Source organism: Branchiostoma floridae, chromosome 6 (assembly GCF_000003815.2).
Source record: "Branchiostoma floridae strain S238N-H82 chromosome 6, Bfl_VNyyK, whole genome shotgun sequence".
NCBI classification, from domain to species: domain Eukaryota; kingdom Metazoa; phylum Chordata; class Leptocardii; order Amphioxiformes; family Branchiostomatidae; genus Branchiostoma; species Branchiostoma floridae.
Genome location: NC_049984.1, coordinates 23,214,286 through 23,235,840, shown reverse-complemented (window position 1 = coordinate 23,235,840; position 21,555 = coordinate 23,214,286). Strand labels below are relative to the sequence as shown.

Genomic DNA, 21,555 nt, shown 5'->3' with positions numbered 1-21,555 from the left:
ATAGCTGTTTGTCAAAATTTTGGAACATAGGGATTTCGGAACATAGAGATTTCGGAACATAGGGATTTCGGAACATAGAGATTTCGGAACATAGGGATTTCGGAACATAGGGCTTGAACCATTGTGATGATCCAGCTACAAAACCAATTTACAACTTCAGTGAGATTGTGAGGTAATCATGGGAGTGATATGGAGACGAACACAGGCATTCAATTACTAGTAGATCAGAAATAGTAAATTATATCCTACATGTACATGTAGCTAGCCATTGTGATGTGGAAAAACAAGAATGCTGATCAGCGTAGGTTCAGGACTGTATGTAGGTCAGCAATTAATTATGCTCTGCCATCCTGATTCCTAGCCTCCTCCCTAATAGCCTGGGTACCATCCGGAAAGTAGTTCGCTCCAACATTTATTATACACTATATGTACAGTCACTTCTCTTCTATTCCATCTGGGAACTTCTGTAATCATTCAAATTTTGGATGAGGGCGCTCATTGGTCCCCACACATGAACAAATTAAGGAATGTGTTCCAACAGGCGTTCCAACACCAGAAACGCCCTCTATCCACTTGTGGGAGGGCCTGTTGTTATCGAACGAGCACTCTCCCATTCCTTAATTTGCTCCTCATCAACTTAGCCTGGGGTACCATACGATTAGGGTTCCTTACAGTCGCTACCTTTTTTTTACTGTAAGGAGCCCTGGTAGCTATAGATAGAAATTAGATGGCACCCAGGCAGGCTACCTGAACTGACGTTACCACAAAAAAACCTGAATATACAGTTCCCGAGTCAGGTAGAAGAAGCGAACACGATTTGAGTGAACTACTACCCGGATGGTACCTGGGCTTTATCTCCAGGCAGATCTACCTGTGGTATAAGGAGCTTAGCTGGCCAAGGATTGTTCTGAGCCTTCACTTCATTGGCCAGCTAAACTCTTTATGGCACCAGTAGATCTGCCTGGAGATTAACCGGGCACAACTAGGCAAACCCGGAAGCGGCGCGCTCTTTTACGTTGTACTATGTTCGATAGACCAGGGTATGGAGTATTACTGGTATATATAGAACAGTTTTACGTAAAATTTCTCATGATGATTCTTGGTCACACCATTCACATGCTTCAAGTATGATGAACAATATTGTTCAGTAGATGTCTTTATTATGTCTATACAGTATAACATTAACAAACAATACTACAGTACACAAACTTTGGGCCTCTTGCCAACTTGAATGTTTTTTGTCATCCCAATTCCCACGAAGAAAACCCATTAAAAATTGTTTTCTTTCCATCTGCCTGTACAAGTTGCCATCAAGTACTGTAAATGCATTTAAGTACGCAGGGATTTAATTTCGCGGTAGCGGGAAAAGGGACTGTTCACGGTGGTTTTAAGTTCTTGATAGCACCATGCACTGTAGTCTTAGTTACTGCCATGGAAAATTGTTTGCGGTGGTTTTAAGTTTGCGGTAAATTTGCAATGCGAAAACCGCGAACATAAGACCATGTAACGAAAATTTCTGCATTTACAGTGTTCAATTTCCAAGACGATGTTTGGACTAGATTTATTCAAAATTGAATATTTCTATAACTTTACCCAATTTTTGTCTGTAAAAGGCGAAGTCTAAGGTTCATGAAATGGTCTTATAATTTTTCGTCAAAGTTTGACTCAAACCAATGCTCAAACACAGCAAATACTCCATCAAATGACAGGCGCTGGCTAGTGCCCTGGGCATAACATCCTGGCATAACTCTTTCAAAAGTGCTGAAAGCGCACCGGACATCCTGCATTTCCAGAGTAACAATGGCACAGACACAACAGAAACATTGTTAGAGGAACTTCAAAAGGAAAACAATTTTGCTAGAACTGGATCAAATCGCCCTCTGGAAATATTTATTGCAGCACATGCAATTCGTATGACCGCGTCATATTACACTACATAAACTGCATGTCATATGGAAATCAATAACAGGATACTTGATGACAAAGAGCAACAAGTTGATCCAACATAAGTCAATATTTTCCTGATTCTAAGTTGTTATTGTCTACAGTAGACTACAGAAATGGCCACAAGTAATGTTGACCTTCTAAGTAGCCAGCCAGAAATTTTTTTCCATCCCCTGGGTTTTAAAAGGAAATTCTGTCAAGCGCTAAAGGCTTCCATGCGATAGTTGTAGGGGGTCCGGGAAAATTTTGAATCTACAACCCACTGAAATGCTATTTCCTGCATTATAATATACTCCGCTTGGTTCAATGGCTGATTTTCTGATGAGGATCTTCGCAAAATTTCATTTTTTTTTATCAATATCTTTACATGCCAATTTTTGTCCATCACAGAGGACAGAATGGGCAAAATTTTTGTCTGTCCCCAGCTACAAAATTCCGTCAAAGGATGGAAGGATGGATGCTGGCTAGAACCCTGGCCCACAAGTGGCTGTATACTCTATTCACTGGTCTGACACACTATAGTCCAGCCTTTGCTTGCGCCTTTTATTGTTGCACAGAACAGTAGAGGCCACAATAACATTGAATAAGGTGAACATGACAAAGGTGTTGATTCGTCATGCTCGCGTAGTAGGGTACTCCGATCATGCTGGGAACAATTCACTATACAGCAAAATTAGCTATCATCATATACAGTATTCGGTCAGCTTTGTCATATTCACATTCATACAACTAGTATAATACACATTCTATATGTATTTTTCACACATGTGCATTGTTGTACAATAGCGCATACGCTTAGAATTTTTAAGCCTTTAGCAAGTTTATTAAAGTGAGTAATTTCCAACATGATACACAAGTAAGTGATTAAAAAGAAGATTCAAAAAGCAACGTTAAAGTCATATGAAAGAAACTAGTCACTCAATATTTTGTCAATAATTGTTTGCATATGAAATGCCTGTTATAATTAATATGATAATATACAGCCATTACAAAGATAATGCAATACGAAATGCCTGTTATAATTATGATAATATACAGCCATTAAAAAGATAATAAAGATATTGTTTGAAAGGATTTGAGGCTGGCTAAAAGAGGATTAGTTTTATGCTTTGGGCCACAGCAAGTACATTTTATGGATGACATCTACAAATTTGCATAATTTATAAAAATAAACAACTTTTGTTCACCTTCTGCGATGGTCAATGTGAAAGAAAACAAGTAATGTGGTAGCCTTGGCTTGAGTGCTAGTTGCCTAGTAGAAGTGACGCTAGTAGTGTGGTACTTGTGTGAGTGTATAAATGTGACATAAGTGTGATAGCCTTGACTGCAAAATGTTTTGTTTTCTGTTGTCCCTACCTACACTAGAAAAACCTGACCACCCTAGACTTCTTTTTGGGTGGGCTAGTGGAGTTTCATAGATTTCAGTCAGAATTTATTCAGCCTGCTAAATTACTTTACTTTTTCAACAGTATTGTAATTTTTTTTCTTACGCCTTATTATAATGATACTCATACTGGGCTACCACACTTGTGTCACTTGGTGGCTATGACAGCATGTCTTCGCGCTTCAAATTCAATTTTCATTGTTCTTTAAATTCTTGTTAAATTCATTTTGTGTGTGGTCTATATTTTGAGAGAAAAAATGGCTAAGAGACTGTATTTTTTTGCTTGTCCATCTTGTTAAATGTTTTTCTCCGCGCATTTGACTTGGGGTCTGTATTGACAATGCAATGGCTATTACATCCACAACATACAATTTTCAAACTATTGAGCAGCAATACAACAAAAAACTTTAAAAAGACAAGAAAAATTTCCCTAGATTCTTCACTTGAATAAATGTTGATACAATCAATTTAGCTTTTCTTACTGTAGCCTACTTAATAATCGCCGTACATTGTCAGCAAATACACAATGGTAAAATGTACTAGTAACAGTTACTGAAATACAAATAAAGCCGCTAATATGTCAACAAATATCTTGGGATCTTCCTCTCGGAAGACATTGTCATTACAAGACAATACAACATTTATACAACTATTGGAGGTCAGAAAATGGCAAACAAAACAAAAGGTGCTAATGACTGCATATGACTTGTTGCTAAAAAAACACCTTGTTACTGTTAGCACAGCAACTTCCTCTATGCAGCTACTTGTGAATCGTTGGTGCAATTTTTGACACTCAAATGGAAACTACATGTGTATGAATAATGATCATATTTTATGAGGTGCCCTCCAGTCAACAGTGGAGTGGAAGGAGGGGGTTTCAGAATACTGTACTTCGAATAGTAGAGACCACAACTTTCTCAGCACTCCTCTAAACAAACTTCAAGTTGGTAGAAATTACTACTAGAGTTTTCTAGAAAGCAGAGCTGTGTTAATTTTTTTCTGTCGCTGTGACTCAATGTTTGGCTGCCAACGTCGTTAATTTTCATTGTAAAATCTGTCGTACAAAAAAAGCATGTCGCGAAGTTTAGATTTTTTGGACGGACACGGGAAAATTTTTGTCAAACCACTCAAGCATATTTGCTCAGGACAAAGGGACGATCCCCGAGATAGCCCTGGCGATTGAAATTACTAATTCCTGATTTCTATTTTTAGTAGGGAACATCGAAATATTCTACACAAACTAGCAACTTCTGAGTACAGTTTATTTTAATAGAAAATTTTGACAAGTTTTTAAAAAATTTAGAATGGATCCCTGTTTCATTAGTCATCGCATGGTATGTGATTATGAAATCTTATTGTTGATATTAGCCCGTTATGCAATACTCGCTGAATGCATGGCACGAAAAAGCAGCTCCAGTACACGTTCTCTCCTGATCCTTTCCTTGTTGTTGACAGAAGTATAATTCCACAACACCGCACAACGCATCGGCCCTGGTATTTGTCAATTATCAAGTTCGCCTAGCGATGCGCGTGTGAGTCGGTGTTGTCACCAATGTGACTGTAGGCAAGCTAGAGGCACAGAATGTGTGCCGCTCATTTTGACATATTGATGCAGTCACAGTCTTATAACTATAGCACGTCTCACTAGACAGACGATCTGGACAGATTCAACGGACCACAGTGTTGTTTCCCCTGTAAGATGGCCAAAATGAGGCCAGTGCCAGAAGGCCAAACGATCTCCCGGGGCAAGCTCTGCATACGTTATTACTGAGGTGTGAGAAACCCAGCAATCTCTGAGTGTGGGAACGACACGCTAGAAAGAAAGCATCGTAGCCAAGTCTAATTCCTCGGATTTCGTTTTCTTCCTCGTTCTTTGGAAACTTTGGATGACGTCAGCTGCCAGGCCAAAATAAGCGCTAAGAATTTAGCAAAGGAGAAAAGATCAGCAGATCAGACCTGGGCATCCGGCCAGGCTGTTATGCATAGCCAATGATGTCGTTTCATTTAACGGCCCATGGCATCCGCTGGGTGGGGAGGCACCGAGGCTACTGATAGGAAAAACAACTCAAGTTTCGGGGTCAAACAAAATTGTAGCTGCGTGTAAAAATCATACGCTGCAATCCGTTAAAAAAAATTCTCAAACCCTGCTGACATCTTAGTGATGGGGTCGGTGCAACATTGATATAAAGGCTTCAACTCTTTTATGACAGCAACCTGAACACCCCTTCTCCCATTAACATCTTGGTATCACCCGTCAACTTTATTTGCAGACTTGTCCTAGCTTTTGGGCTATTTTCTTTACTGGCCTAGTTCAAAACAGCTTCAGCTGACCAATAGTAGATGGACAACTACCAAACGCCACTAGTCTTGTGTAAGCTGTGTGGCAAATTCACGACGCTTGAAACAGCTGAACGGGAAAAGCTGACAAAACGGTAGAGGCGCCGCCTCGCCCCTTCACGGCTTTCCGCCATCTTTGCGACGCGAAAACAACTTGAGGCTTCATTCATTCCCCCACGAAATTCGGACCAAAACTTTGTCCAAGACATTCCGAAATCGTCAAGATTACTCTAGAAGGAAGGAAATAAGCTGGTGGGTACGTACCGGTGGTAGAATGGTCGGGAATCGACGTGGCAGTCGCGGCGAGTCGCCAGACGATGCACGGTACCGTGAAAACGTCCAGAATCGTATGACGGCCGTACGGACTCGCGATTCGTTCGTTTCCCGAGCACAGCTCATTAGTAGTCGGGAAACCTCGGCAAACCGTGACCGAACGGCGTGTGTCGTCACCGCATTCTCGATGTCAAGCCGAGCTTCGTTCACCAAACGGGGCGCGCCAGTTTCGAAGAGGAGTATTTTGACATTTCGGAGTATAAAAGACATCTGAGATGCGAGTCGTTGCCGCCAGGTTTCTCTAACGGCCATCGCGAGTTTCCGAACTACCATCCCGGACCACCTAGCGGGCTTTCCCGAGCTCAACCGCCCAGACCCCCGTTATATTTTGGGCGAGTCGCCGGAAGCTAGAGAAACTTTCTCTGTATCTTGCGGCGTTGCGCTAAGAGACGCACGAAGAAAGTGAAAGTACTTTTGTCCGGTAAAAGTAAAAGATGACAGCTGACGGTAGATAACGTTACGGTAGATTACCTGGGAAAGATTTGCCAAACACAAACAAACATCACACAACGACACAATTCTGAATCACCACGATATTCATTGGTCTTGATGAAGTATCATTTGATTAAACGCTTTTTTCATGATCTGACAATGATTCAAAGACGAGATTTGCCAAGATTTTCGATTTTCCGAGTAATTTGATAACTCCAGCTCTGCGATGATCGTAAAACATATTATCTGATAATAACGGTCTGAAATAGCTACGGATGAGCTTAGCAGTACGCGCTGAAGCCCCCACGAAGAAAATGAAAACAAGGCGACTGTGTAAAACTTGAACGTAAAGCGCTGTCCACGGGTGACATGTGCGTCCCACGTACGTTAGGCATGGGTTGTTTATGGCGGGGTGGCGACCACGCCCCTCTCGTCCGCTCGGACCAAAGGGGATTCCCCTATTTGTTTTACTTTTACTGGAGTTTTCGCCTCGCTAGTTGTAACGTTACCCGATGATACTTGGTATGCGTATAGCTATGATATAACGGTACCAACTTTTATCGAATTATATAATAAGATTGCCGGTAAAGTAAATAGACAATGTGACGATGTCAACAACATTGAATTTATTAAAGTTGCCATTATCAGCAAATTTCATATTTAGATTACACTATATTTTTTCCTGACAGCTAGCAAGTGGCACACTTCAGGTAATGTTAGTTGCGGGTTTGTGTTTGTAACTGGTGCGAATCTTGGTAGTCTATAGTTCGTGATCGACTTTCAAAAAAATGAAAAATGGATATTATTGAAAAATGAAAAATCATCACATATTTGGTGCACGCATTAAAATTTTGCTAGCTCAGATATCAAGCCAGATTTGCTACCGAAAATTAATAAGGAATTCCTTACCCGTGCCATAGCAGACTTTGTATTACGTACGATATTTTGCACGTGGCGTCCGCAAGGCATTTAATTTCTTATAGACACGTGATCAAAGTTGTTGTCAGCGGAAGGTCAAGAGGTCAGGCGTGTACTCGATAGCATCAGTACGTAAAGTAGTGCGTATCATAACTATTGCAAAAACATAAAAGACAAAATGCATGAATTGAAATACACCAATTGTATAATGATAAAATAGTATGTAAAATTACATAAGGTCAATTTTAATAGTTGTGTTTGTCAAACTATTATCATTGGTATATAATTGTAGCTAAACTGAATTTTCGCGCTTACGAGCGTTCGCCGTGGTTGTCAGTCATTGAATTTTTCCACTTCCGGGTTAGTAATGTATTTTGAAGATGGAGAGTTTGACAGCTTTCCCTCCAGAATTACTGGCTCATATTCTGTCCTTCCTTTCCGGAAAAGAGTTGGCAACAGCTGCTAAGGTCTGCAAGGCCTTCCATGAAGCGTCGAAGGTGGATTTTGTCTGGCAACGATGTATGAATAGAGGTGAGAAACACGGTGTATGTTGCACGTCAAAATGTGTACTTCTTTGAAATTTATGCAAGGACTTTATGTAACGTGAATTAACTTATGTTTGACTGCGTTTGTGACTAAAATGTAATAGCAGCGTACTTTTAGCTGATGCACAAGATGGTGCATAAGATCAAAAGCTATCTTTTGTGGTCCCCAGTCTTTTGCACACCTAAGTTGTATATTGCATATTTTGTCTTATGCAACTTGTTGTGAATTGTGTAACTTGCAAGTTCTATTTACAGTGATACCCTGTACAATACATACCCTGGGAACCAGACTTTTAGCCAATTGTTCCTGAGGACCTTAGATAAACATGACGGGGATTTGGACAGTTCCTGGGTTTGCATTATCTGTAGGGATGCGTACCTAAACCCACGTTTAGGTACAGGTCCGGATTCGAATCCAGAGGTTTAGGTACAGGTCCGGACCTAATGAGTCCGGACCTAAATGCATGGCATTGAATATTATATCATAATATTATGTTATATTATGTTATAATGGCAAAACAATGTATAGAAAGGGTAGAAGCATGTTTGAACCAATAAAAAGGTGTTTATTATGGTAGACACATGATGCAACAAAAATTTGACCCTTGTTGCTTTTCCCTCACTGGGGCTCAGAGACTGCTATAATTTTTGCTGTAATTTTATCTGTCAAAGTGGCCATCCCCTGACCTGTTATCATGCCTGGCTTGCACTAATTAGATACAGGTCCAGTACCGGTACACCAGGGTTCGGTATTTTTACATGCTTGAAAAAAGCATGTACTGTTTCTGGTAGGGATCTTTGTGATTCCGGACCGATATCTTTAGAACCTCTGGATGGATTGCGATTTCCTTTGCTATGGGGATAGAGTGTGTGACCTATTGTGCTATCAAGTAGATTAGAAGTTTGCTGTTGTTTTGTGGTTCGTTTAAAAAAAAAAGATATTTACACCCCTTTTCCTGATATGGAGTGATCTGGCCTCATTCCCTCTGTCTCAACCTCCTTGGGGACAGCTAGCAGCTGTAACATGTGTTTTGAGTTTTCAGTAGCATGGGAGTGTGTGGAAGGGTCGTTTCCAGTGCTATATCTCCAGAACAGAACGTGTGACTGTGATAATATTTACCTCCATGAAAAATGGAGGTATAGTTTTTGGTGTGTCTGTGTGTGTGTCTGTTTGTGTTTCCACATATTTGTGGTCAGCATAACTTTAGAACCTGTTGATGGATTGTAATGATATTTGGTATTTGGGTAGGTGTTTGGAAGACGAAGGTCAAAGTCAATTTTGGATCCCCTGGTGTGTGACCTTGGTACTGCAACAGAACTTGGATTTTTGTATCTTTTGACATGGACAAGCTATGGTCTTGATTTTTTGGTGGCACATAGCTTGTGGTATAAGGAAGAAGTGTTGTATGTTTGGGCCCTCTAGCAGCTTGCTCTAGAACTGCTTGGGCATTCTGGTCAAAATCTTCCAAGGAGCAAAAAAGAGCAACTGTGACCATCGCTGTCACCTCTGTATGGTGTGAACCATTATATACACATTGAGATACAATGTATGTGCCAGGTGCAGGTGTAACAATAAGAAATAAAAATGAAATGGTGAGGACACCAGAAAGGTGTAGTTTTGGATCTGACTGTTTACCATAGGTAGATATATAACTTAAGAACAATGATGGAATAATTTTGCCAAACGTCAAACCATATCACCCCCCACAACACACCATACGCACCATCACAAAACAAAATATTTCAAGCAGGTTTGAGTTTTCAGACTCTTGTTTTATCTGTACCTAATTGATTGTACGGGTACTGTATCGGTACACTGTACCGGTGCACATCCCTAATTATCTGACATGTTGTCCCATTGAAGTTGTTCTGTTGGGAAAGGCACGTAACACAAATTTCTTCACTTTACTCAGGCAAAAATTAGTAGCCCAGGTGCCATCAGATTACTACCAGGCCAGTAGTAAGTAAGTAAGTAAGTAAGTAGTAATCACTACCGGGCCCTCCTGGTAGTAATCAGATGGAACCTAGGCTAGGAAATTAGCACCCAAATATAAGCAGTGGTTGAGGACATCCTTCAGATAGAACATTAAATGAAGGTTCAGTTTTTGTGTTGTAGAATTTTGTTGGGAGCATGTTGGCCCTAGAACAGAGGAGTTGGTCTGTGTAGACCCTGAAAACAGTATGGCATTAGGCCTAGTAACTAATACCTTGGGAAAACGCAGACTCCTAGAGCCGCGCGCAAGGTTTACAGATCCCCGCCACACGCGCCCTGGAACACCTGCACGCCCAACACCTGCACGCCCGACGATCCAGCTGGCCTCATCTATCGCTTGCCTCCACAGAGAAGCAAGCAATAGTTGGGGGCCGGCACAAGTGGGGCCAGTTGGTAGTGGGGCGGGTGTATAGTTGCGGGCATGCGTGAGGCAGGCGTGGATCAGTAACTCTTCTTTGCGCAGCTTCTTTGAGATGGTTTCCCAGGGTAAGTAGCTAAAGGGCCAATCATCCTGATACCAGTTTGATTTAGCCTCTACCAGGCTCGGTGGATCGGTAGAATCATTATCCTCACCACGAAGCCTGTGCGGGGTCGCTATGAACAAACAACATAAAATTAATCCCCCCGTTATTTGTACAAAGGAAGTAGCTCAGCGCTGGAGATAATTTAAGTCATAAATCGGCCAGCGCCCAGTGGGAAACAGCTCGGTTTGGGACAAGGTCAAACTGGGATCAACAACAAAACGCGGCAAAAATGATGTTTTGGACGGCGTTTTTTTGCTAGAATATAAATGCTTTTGAAACAATGTAGGCTAGCGTGAGGTTAATTTTGCGATGAAATGTAACATGATAACAGTTTACGCTATAGGTAAATTCCTGTGCGGTCAATCTGCAGCAATCGGTCGCAAAAAGAGATGGCATTTTTTCCCTGTTGAGTGTGGCCAAGCTGTACCTTTTTGGTGAAGTTTGGAGGCAAAAAGGACTCATTTTGGGATGCAATGGCCGACCCGAGGGCTTATGACGATAACAAACGTTTGATGCAGGACGGGATGGCTTGAAAACAAATTGTTTTGCCGGTCCCCGTGAGAAGTCCCGGCCGCTGCAATCAAGACCCGTCACGGGCGAGTCGGAAAGCAATAAACCACTTCACACCTATTAGATAGCGATTAGTGGACTTCAAAGAACATAGCGACTCCACACAGTCTTCGTGGTGAGGAAACGACTCTTCTGGCCGGCTAACTCCCCTAGCATACTATAGATTCTATTTGTCCAATTTCTACAATTAGACCACCGATCCACGAAGCCTGGTAGAGTCTAAGTTTGATTTACCCACACCGGGATTGGCACATACAAATGTACTTCCATCTAAGCAAATAAGGTCTCATACCACAATTAGACCATTCCATTTAAATCAATGTTAAAACCCACAACTTCTATGCGCACAAATCCAATTGAAAATAACGTTTTGCTTTTAATTGTAAGCACGCTCGTTCATTAGGAAGTAAAAAAAAATTGTCACCCAAATCAAACCGACATAACAACTTTTATCATATTTCAAGATGCAGCAAGTCACTATCTGCTAGAGGTCCTCTTGAGCCGTGAAAGGCCTGACTGCACCACTCAGGACAAAACGACATAAACATCCGACAATTGCTCGGGTCACTAAACTTTCATGCATAATCATACCTTTTCATATCAGTTCGGATCGATTGAAGGGAATCTATGGTTACTGTACATGCAGAAACTTTCACGGTGGTTTAATGTTTGCGTTTTTTGCAGTGGCCATTTCATCGCGAACTTAAAACCACCAACATTTTTCCATGACAGTAAGAGACTACAGTTCATGGCGCTACTGCAAACTTAAAACCACGGCGAAGAGTCCCTTAGCTTTTCCCGCTACCGCAAAATTAAATTTCTGCAAACATAAATGTGCCGCCGCCACATGTACAGTAAAAGTCTATGTCTTGATCCCAGTTTGATTCACCCACACCGGGATCAGATTTACACATACAATGATATGATTATCGTAACCACTGCATTTAACTTCACGTTTCAGAATTTGGTGTCTCCTGCGCTGCTTCCAGTTTGTCTCCAAGGGAGATCTACACAAAGCGTAAGTGAGAGAGGCAATACCAAATAGATAGAAAGATATTTCATACTTTGTACAAAAAGTCACCTGGTGATTTAGAGGGGGCTGAATCTCCTAAAGTATATCTGTGTGGTCTAGGAGTGAGCAACTGTGCGTCTGATCCTAGGGCTAGTTAGCCTGGGTACCATCTGGAAAGTAGTTCGCTCCTCAGCATTTATTATAGTTTTATACATTATATACATACAGTCGCTTCTTTCTCTAACATTTATCATACACTATATACAGTTGCTTCTCTGCTGTTCCATCTAGGAACCTTGACCACATTAGCGTATGGAATCATCCAAATTTGGGACAAGGGCACTGATTGGTCCCTATACATGAGCAAATTAAGGAATGGATTCAATGGGCTCATTTGAACAGGCGTTCCAATACCTGAATGGCCCCCGTCTGCTTGGGGGAGGGCCTGTTGTCTTCAAACGAGCCCTCTAGAACCCATTCCTTAATTCTCTCATAACTGACAATACCACAGACGGGTAGCAGAAGCAAAACATATGATAGGAGCAAACTACTACCCTGATGGTGTACCTACAATGTAGGCTAAGGGTCAGTAGGGGTAGAGAGCAGTTCAGTTCCCAGCAATTGTTGCTACTGGAAATGGTTGCAGTTCTTGCATTAAACTTTGTTCCGTAGTTCCTAGTGTTGTTGAGAAGAGTTGGAATTTTCAAGGTCCGTGTACGATGGATCTGAATAAAGTGTAATCTATTGTGTGACTTAAAACAATAGTCAGCAAGAGTTCAGAGACCTCGTATCTCCATGAAATAGTCTGATTATGTAAAAGACTTCCACATTTACAGAATCTGTGCTTGGTTATGTACACCTTTTGAATAACTTACAGTGGTCACAATATTGATTGTCCATTCATTTACCACTTAGAATGATTATGGCACTTTTATATCAATAATTGTTTCTTTCAGTGCTACACAAGTATGGATTTCTACTTGGAACGTGGCAAATAGAAATCAAGCCGTATGGAGGTCTGGTCCATGTTAAGGTAAGGCCATGTTTTTCATCTTCGACATTCAAAAGCATTACAGTCATGTATACTGTATGTGTGTAAGAAAGTAGCAGAAACACAAAGAAACAATATTCTGACTCCCGGGATTCGAACCCACGCAAAATTTGGGCCGCCAGACCACAAACCCAGCAACACAAACCACTATGCCCAAAGGCTCAAAGCTGTTATGTGTTTATGAAACTACTCTCCAAGCAGAGGTCAGGCTCCAACTATTGGCCGCGAGACAACAAGAAAACAGTACAGAAAAGGAAGCCCGATTGAAATGCCCAAAAGTTGTCAAAAACAGCTGAAGGCAAGCCTAACCTTTGCTTGGAGAGTACATGAAACCTCAAAATGATTAGATTTTGGGCCGCTTTAATAGCGTGTTTATTTGATACTGCAGCGGGCTTTTTGGTTTTGTTATCTCAGGTTCTGGACAATCTGTGATTGTATTTTTTTTCAAATACTGATGTGCTTTTTAAACTTTTCCTGTGTTACAGTTCCAAAATAATAAATTGCTAGGACTGCAGTACGGTGCCCCCCACGATCCACACGTGGACTGGCCCATGATGGTGAAGGAACTGTTCCAAGTGATGCTGGATGATGAGGGAAATACCATTATAAACTGTCTACAGGGTCCGCAGGGTCCCCATAAGGGGCAGATACCCTTATTGGTAAGACTTGTTGAAGGGTTGTCAACTTTTGTATATTTTGTAATGTGCTTCATAGATGAACAGAAAGATGTCTTAGGTGCGGAGCATAAAATGCCAGTAGGTAATGTGGATATAAGGCCATGTTGATTCAACAGAGACGGGGGGCGCCATAGACTTCCTACCACTTATGATCCACTGCTCATCGCAAATCACCTGTTCTATCTGCATAATGTGATATCACACAAGTCATAGATTGGTCATTCCTCAACTGGAGTTAGTCAGTCAAAAATTTGGGTCCATTTTTTTTCGTCTTGACAATTCACAGTTCAACTGTGATCCTAACCAAACATTTGTTGATACTTGTGTGCTTTTGTCTGTTTTCAGAATGCCAGCACAGCCCGGTTCATGTCCAAATGCTGCTGTCCAGACTTGCACAGACATCCACAGGGAAGAGAACAGGTTGGTCCTCTCAGTCTGCTGTGAGCCTTAAAAAGATTGTTTTCACTCACATTCCTTTCAGTGAAGTAGGCAGGTACTGTCTACCTATGATGTCTTTGATTTGCATTTCAGTCTATGGACTGTAAATTAAATGTTCCCGTATCTTTTTAAAGAAGTTTGTATGTAATCTTCTAGTATTCTATTCTGAGAGCAAAACAGACTTGATACTATAGAGGTTATTTCATAGGGTCAGAATGTATTGTTTTTGTCACAATCCGAATAAAGTCAGAAGATCTCTAAATGTCCTGGACCAGCTATACAATGCAACTGAAAATGTACTAAATACATGCTGTGTTTGCCTCCATGTTTCTTTCCCTTTGATGCCATATGAAAATGCTCCTTATCTTCATCAGACTGGTAGGCTATAGAAAAGAGCAGTACATGTGTATATGATAATATAATGCATTTAAGTTTGCAGGGATTTACTTTCGCAGTAGCGGGAAAATGGAGTGTTCGCAGTGGTATTAATTTCGCAGTAGTGTCATAGACTGCAGTCTCATACTATAATGGAAAAATGTTTGTGGTGGTTTTAAGTTTTAAGTTCACAGTGAAGCGGTCACCACAAAAACTGCTAACATAAAACCACCGTGAACATTTCTGCATTTACAGTATTAGCCCCAACAAAGCCCAGTTCGTTGGCCTGCTTAGGAGGTTAGCAAATCATACTGTTTTCACATATGCGATTTTCCCCTCTTGCAGAAACCAATCCCATAGTCCTGCCCACCCCCACATGCAAAACGAAATTGTAAGACGCTTTTTCATTGGTCAAACAGCTAATTGCCATGCTATCATTGGATAAACTGCTAACAATGATTGACATGATGGTCTAACATTACATGTTAACAATTGTCACCCCAATTGCAGGAGTTTTTAAAATGGTGTCAAGAGGAGATGGGCGTGTCTGAAGAAGATATCATGTTTCAGCACATGCAGGAGCTGCTCTTCATGAAGTTCATGATCATCAACCAGTACCAGTAAGTATGCCCATTTCTAGTACAGACTGCTGCAGTTCTTTTTCAATCTGCAAGGGGGCCCCCATTACACCACAGCTTAACCTGAGGGCAGTGATGACAAATCACAGTTTAGTCGGTTGTAGTAGTACATCTCTGTCACCATTTAGCTTGTATTTGGACATATAATTTGTTTCTTGACCAGCTATGTAACTTCTGCTCATGATATTACAACTGTAACTTCATAGGAAGGAAATTTTGCTAGTATTTCAAGTTTTCCACTTATAAAAACAGTTTTCCTCAGAAAGGTACGTAAGGGCAGCAGCGTGAAACCCCTGCATATAAAAGAACCCAACACATCTATCGAGAAATGTACGGGTGACCTAATAATATTGGCTGAACACACGAGCTGTAGCAAAGCCACACTGCAAGTAGTTACTTGTGAACGAGAAAGTCAGAGTTGGACAAGTTTTCTAAAATTCACTTGAGCTATGGGGCAAGTACATAAAAGATTTACCAAGTTGCCTGAAATTTAAATGACATTTTTCTAATATGTATTTTCACTTCCATCGATGGGAGTTGGCTCTATTTTTCTGTGTTGACCAATGCTTGACGCCATGAAAGCGAAAAGTAGCAAGTATAACGAAATCTCACTCAGTGGAAAAAATCTAAATTGCGCTATCAGGCAAGTGGGGTGGACATGCATTTGCCCATTCCACATTTTCACTTGCCCAAGACAATAGGCCTAGTGGACTTGTCCAACTCTGGAAAGTGTAACACTTTATTATTTATCCTCAGTTTGTACCTAATTTTAACGGTATGAAATGTACTGATAGCTATGTTTTTACCACTTTTTGCCCCGCAGGTTCTGCTATGTGTATAAAAGGCTGACCATGCCTCCCCACCTACCTGAGCAGCTGATCGCACCTGGGCTGTTTAAGGGCACGTACGGAAGCCACGGACTGGAGATCGTGTTACTGACTTATGATAGGCACTACATCCACTGCAAGAAAATTACTGTAAGTCACAAGTGTGTGTGTTAACGCTAGTTCACCTTGTTTATCCGTGGGTAACCTATATCCATTGTTCTTTAAAAATGGTGTATTTTTCAATAGGGTTATCAAGTAAACGGACGGTGGTTTCAAAGTTAGCAATATTTTCAAAACATTACAGTTTGAAACCACCATCTGATGCCTTGATATCTCTAGATATATTATTTTTAAAGACTACGGATATAGGTTACCCTGTGGGTAAAGGTGAACTAGCGTTACATGTGCTGATATTCATAACAGGGTCTGCCACACTGCGGCGCACCACAGCAAGCATTTTCGTTTTTACACTGGCAAAAAATGTGTCCTAGGACACATGCCGCACGTTGAACGCTGTAGGACATTTTTAGGACAAGTTATTTTTTTTTGCCTCCTGTAAACTGGGCCTTTTTGCCATGAGACATAGCAAGCTACAGTAGCTGTAAACAGGAAATGTTTAAAGGGGCATTCCACTCCAGAAGCGGGCAGTATAATGCCTCAGAGAATAGATGTTATGCTTGAATTAAGTTTGTTTGATCCAATTTACCATAAGTTGAAGCCTAAATGCAGGGTGGACATTGTAGCGATCGGATTCTTGAATTCCCAGAGGACCCATCTAATTGTGCGCAGGTTGGGGAAGACGTGACTTTGACCTTGGGAATAGGTACCGGTTGGTACAGACGTCCAGCAAGATTGTTTATTGTACCAAGAATGATGCATACATGTAGATCAGACTTGTGAATCACCTGATCATAAAAAAAGACATTATAGATGATGTGTACCTCTTGCAGGGCGACCCCAATGTTCCAGCCTCTGAGCTCAGTGTTCTGGTCGATACAAAAAAGCCTCTAATGCTAGATGAAGAACAACAGGTATGTGTCCTTCCATATTGTACATTCATTATTCAATTACAGTAATATACTATCATTCTTATGATGCATTATCTTTTTCAACAGTTTTTATGCCTAACTTTCGGCCTTTTATGCTAGTTTACGATGGTTAGAATGTGAAGTGGATTTCATATGTTTTGATTATCACACATTTCCAGGTCAAGGTGTATTTTACAGTGTATGTAATGTGTTCAATGTAGGCTTTAACATTGTCGGCAGCTACATGTACATATTGGGTTATCTATACGCTTATCTTTATTGTTACATCTTATTGTTATTGATAGGTGGACCCTACTGAGCTGGCACGCGTTACTGAGCAGGCCGACAAGGAAGGTTGGTCAGGGGCTACTTACATGTACCTTTGTATGTCACACTAGTTTACCTTTGTCCGTGGGGTAACCTATATCCATTGCTTTCAGAAATGGGTATTTAGGGAAATCAATGCGACAGATGGTAGTTTCAAACTACAATATTTTGGATATATTGGTTGATATCCCTTAATACCGTGTTGGTAAACAGAACGAATATAGGTTACCCCGCAGATAAAGGTGAACTAGCGTTACTACGTACATGTGCATGTTACATTTTCACTTTATCTTTCATGTACTATTAGCATTATGTGATAGTTTCTTTGAAGCCATCACAACGAAGTGTGAACATTTCTGCATTAACAGCATGTGGTAAGGTGGCACACATTACACACCCTCACACTCAGGGTTGACAATCGAGGCAAAGCCTTACGATATCACCCCTGACAACTCATCCACAGAATTCGGTTATTAGGGGCGCCTTGCTTCTAACCAACTGTCAGAGAGAGAGATGGCTTTTTGTTGTCGAAAGCTCGGAAAGGCGCCATATAAGGCAACTCGTTAATATTCAAGAGCAAGATAACAGTACCGGCATAACGTTTCACAGTACTTTCAGCGTCCAGACGTCTTTATTTAGGTACCAAATTTAACAGTTGTCGGTTCTGTGGGTATAGGTAACCACGGCATCAACGTATACCGACCTGGCATGTGAAAAAAAAAAAAAAAAATTACCGTCATGCAAAGATAAACAGATCTTTGTTCACGCTGCACCGTACCATGCGTACGCTGTTTGTTCGAAACATGCATTCTGGTCGCTGATTGGCCTGCGACAAATCAGGCAAGCTCATTAATATTCATAAGCAAAGTGCCCCTTATAACCGAATTCTGTGGCTGAGTTGTCAGGGGTGATATCGTCAGGCTTTGCTGCGATTGTCAACCTTGAGTGTGAGGGTGACATTTCATAGTGTCAGATGAGATAGAATAGTATGCTGATGTGTCTCATGTTTTTTTCAGAAGAAGAGATGAATGGAAACAGTGCCAGCAACAACCAATCACAGGAGGGGGAAGCTTGTGGGTCAGGCCATGATGTATCCCAGCAGCACCTTCCTCAAAGTCAGCCATTTGCAATCCCAGAAGGCTTCAGGGAGAGGGGGATCAACTACCCAAAAACCTGCAAAATGAGGTTGGTAGCTCTATCTGTTTTTTTTTATCCAATTAGCTGACTCAATGGTGTGATCCATTTCCTCACCTTTCACTTCATACCAAAGTTCCCTGAACAATTTTATCAGAAGCTGGTATGCCCCAAAATTAACTTGGACAGTACCCACTTTGCGGTGATGAAATTTCTGCTTAATCACAGCTGCAATGCTTTGGAAACATTTTGATACATTTTGCGTGGTATAACAAAAGTCACTTCAGGAAAGCAGCTGTCACATGATAACAGTCAAGTACTGGCAGGCAGAGGTTTTAGTATGGGGTACCGATCTTTTAAAAATTGTCAAATTTGAAGGTAATCAGATTGAAACTCCTGAGTTTTCTCTTGGTTTGAAGGATGGAACTCAGCCAGTACGTTCCATTTTCGTACCACGGAGGTCATGCGAGGTCATGCGCAATGTTGCAACTTTCTGCCGGTGTAAAGAAAAGTTCACAAAACTAACGGCTCAAGTGTCAAAGATTTATACACAAGTTCACAAATGCTATATATAGAGAGAGTTCTGTAAATTTTAAAGCATAGTGAAGGTCATAGGGTTCAGCTTCTCCATCAGAAAAAGACACCCTAGAATTCGACCCATAGAACAGAGGAATGGCTGTCATCACATGATGACTTCACTAGATGACCATTAACCAATGTTTGTGTCATGTTTCAGGTTTTGTGGAACGGGGCTGATAGCTGGCCACGGTTACACCAGCCCGAGCAGAACACCCGGCCATTTTGTTGTCTTTGACGACGACAACTTCGGCTTCCTCTGGCTGGAGCTGAGATCTCTGTCTGTCTACAGTCGAGTCACAGAGAAAATGGACTGAATTCAAAGTTATATTCATTTGAGACAATCTGTACAAAGTAGAATCGATTCTAGAACCATAACTTGAAAGCTTACTCCGTGTTGAAAAAGTCACTCTGAATCAAAGTTGAACTGTAATTTCCGACACAAAAAAATGGACTTACCCTAATTTTCAAATGATCAGCTCCAGTCTTTGTCAATGAATGAACAATCCACTGCTTCTGTGACATCACGTTGTGCAGATAGAACATGTGACTCGGTGAGCAGTGGATCATAAGTTGCAGGAAGTCTATGGCGCCCACAAAAGATCAAAGAGGCCAACTACATCAGAGCTTTACAACCATCCCTATTAAACATAGACGGTGGGTGCTATAGACTACCTGCGACTTATGATTCACTGCTCACTGAGTCACATGTGCTATCTACATAACATGATGTCACATTAGCAATGGATTATTCATTCCTTGACAGACTGGAGCTGATCTGTCGAAAATTAAGTCCATTTTTTGGTGTTGGAAACTCAATTTTTTTTCAGGATTCTAGAAACTTTTTAGATTGGGAATAAATAGGTTTGTTCAATCATTGAGGTGTAAGGGATGAAACGTACCCCTGAGCTATATTCTGGCCCGCTATATACTGTACACTTGGTTTGTTGTAATGTAACTTTTTTTTGGTACCATGTCAGCTGTGTTTTGGAATCAGTTTGAACTGAAGGACTTGTATTTTCATTGTTTGTTTTTTTTACAATGTCAGACCTATCCAATATGAATGAATGAATGAATATGTCTTGCACAACTCTTAACTGGTCAGAGTTTAATCAAATGACCTGATATTTTGGCCACATGATTTATTTTCTAAAAAAGATAATAATCCAAACCCGATATATATATACATGTTTGTGTTGTAGCTTTGTAACAGACTTTATATTTGTGTGTTTTTTTAGTGTCTATAGTTCTGAATCATTGTATTGTGAATTGGTACATGTACTAAGAGGGATGGTAGCAGTTGTCAAGCGGCTAAAACAGTGGACCACTCCTGGTGTTGCCCTTGAACAATTTTTCTCATAAATAATTTGCTGACGGTGTTGTTTTAGTTTGTTTTATGACAGACATAGAGATTGTTAATTGGCGTCTTACATTATGTATTGATGCTTTTTGACAATTTTAGAATTGTTGGCAATGGACAGTGTAATTTCATGTGACTAAGATTATTGATTATAGCATAGACGAAATATATTGTATATGTATACAAAATATTAAAAAATTAAAAGGCCACATGAATTTGATTTTTGGTTTAGGCCATGTTGATTTGATTTTTTGGATGACGTAATTTGATTTTTTGGATGACACTTATTTTTTTTATTTTTGTATAGTTAACTTTTATTATTCATGTTGTTTTTAAGAACTGAGAAAAAAACTAAGCGATCACTAAGCAAACACAATTAGCTGCATGATTGTTAAGATTTTCACACGGTTGTTTCTAAAGTAAAGAATTTCAAAGGCTTTTATGTCCAACTTCACTGTAGGGAAACATATTGTTTTTGCTCCATTTCTTCTTCTCGAAACAATGAAAACACAATGATATCTTAGAATGTTTCTTGGGACAAAAATTGGAGAAAAAAATGTTATTTTAAGTGTACAACATCAAACTTTCAAATTTTGAAACCATGGTGAAAAATTTGGCAGCCAGTGGTCAATGACTTTGGATATGCATGTATAGCTGAATCAACAAAATGTCCTTCATTGTCTTGAACATGGATATTACCAGTATGAAATATTAAGACCCTGTTCACACTTTTAAAGAATCGATTCGGATAAGACATTTATCCGTATAAAAAATTTTCTACCCAATAAAAAATTGCATTCACACTGCTCTTCGACAATCCGATAAGTGCGCCCTCAGTCTTATCCGAATAAAAAACTTTATTCCTGCACTGGTCAAGGGATTTCTCAATTTTGTGCTCCGCCATTCCTTTGAAGATACACGTATCTTCATAAATGTCCCTGTACTTATGGACCTTACCAAGCATTTTCTGCGTCTCCTCCAGCCCCCAGATGGAAATGAGCAGCTTCGTCAGTTCCAGCATCAACTTGACGAATGATGAAAATTTCCTTTTCTTTCGATGAGCAAACTCACCTTTGATTACTTGTGTGATAAGTTGCATCCTATCCACTTAAAGTGAATCCTATCCACTGGC

General features: G+C 40.6%; 2 protein-coding genes across 4 annotated transcripts in view; one reads left to right on the top strand and one right to left on the bottom strand.

Annotated features, from left to right (window-relative positions):
* LOC118417207 overlaps positions 1–6,269 on the bottom strand; it is a 22,131-nt gene extending 15,862 nt beyond the window's left edge. The window contains exon 1 of one of the 2 annotated variants that reach the window (XM_035822662.1): positions 5,930–6,269. The gene's annotated coding sequence lies outside the window, so the exon portion shown is untranslated. The remainder of the gene's footprint in view (positions 1–5,929) is intronic. The other variant, XM_035822661.1, reaches the window with a different exon arrangement.
* Positions 6,270–7,672: 1,403 nt separating this feature from the next.
* Positions 7,673–21,289, top strand: LOC118417166 (F-box only protein 31-like). Of its 2 annotated transcripts, none has more exons than XM_035822591.1 (11): positions 7,673–7,879; positions 11,942–11,998; positions 12,949–13,025; positions 13,529–13,702; positions 14,066–14,140; positions 15,044–15,153; positions 15,995–16,148; positions 16,949–17,029; positions 17,332–17,380; positions 18,373–18,538; positions 19,224–21,289. In XM_035822591.1, exons 1-11 carry the CDS (start codon positions 7,729–7,731, stop codon positions 19,378–19,380), a joined length of 1,251 nt encoding a protein of 416 aa, XP_035678484.1. In that variant the 5' UTR covers positions 7,673–7,728; the 3' UTR covers positions 19,381–21,289. The 2 variants fall into 2 exon arrangements, with proteins under 2 accessions (XP_035678484.1, XP_035678483.1); XM_035822590.1 differs by having other exon boundaries at positions 7,674–7,879; positions 18,370–18,538.
* Positions 21,290–21,555: the final 266 nt, after the last annotated feature.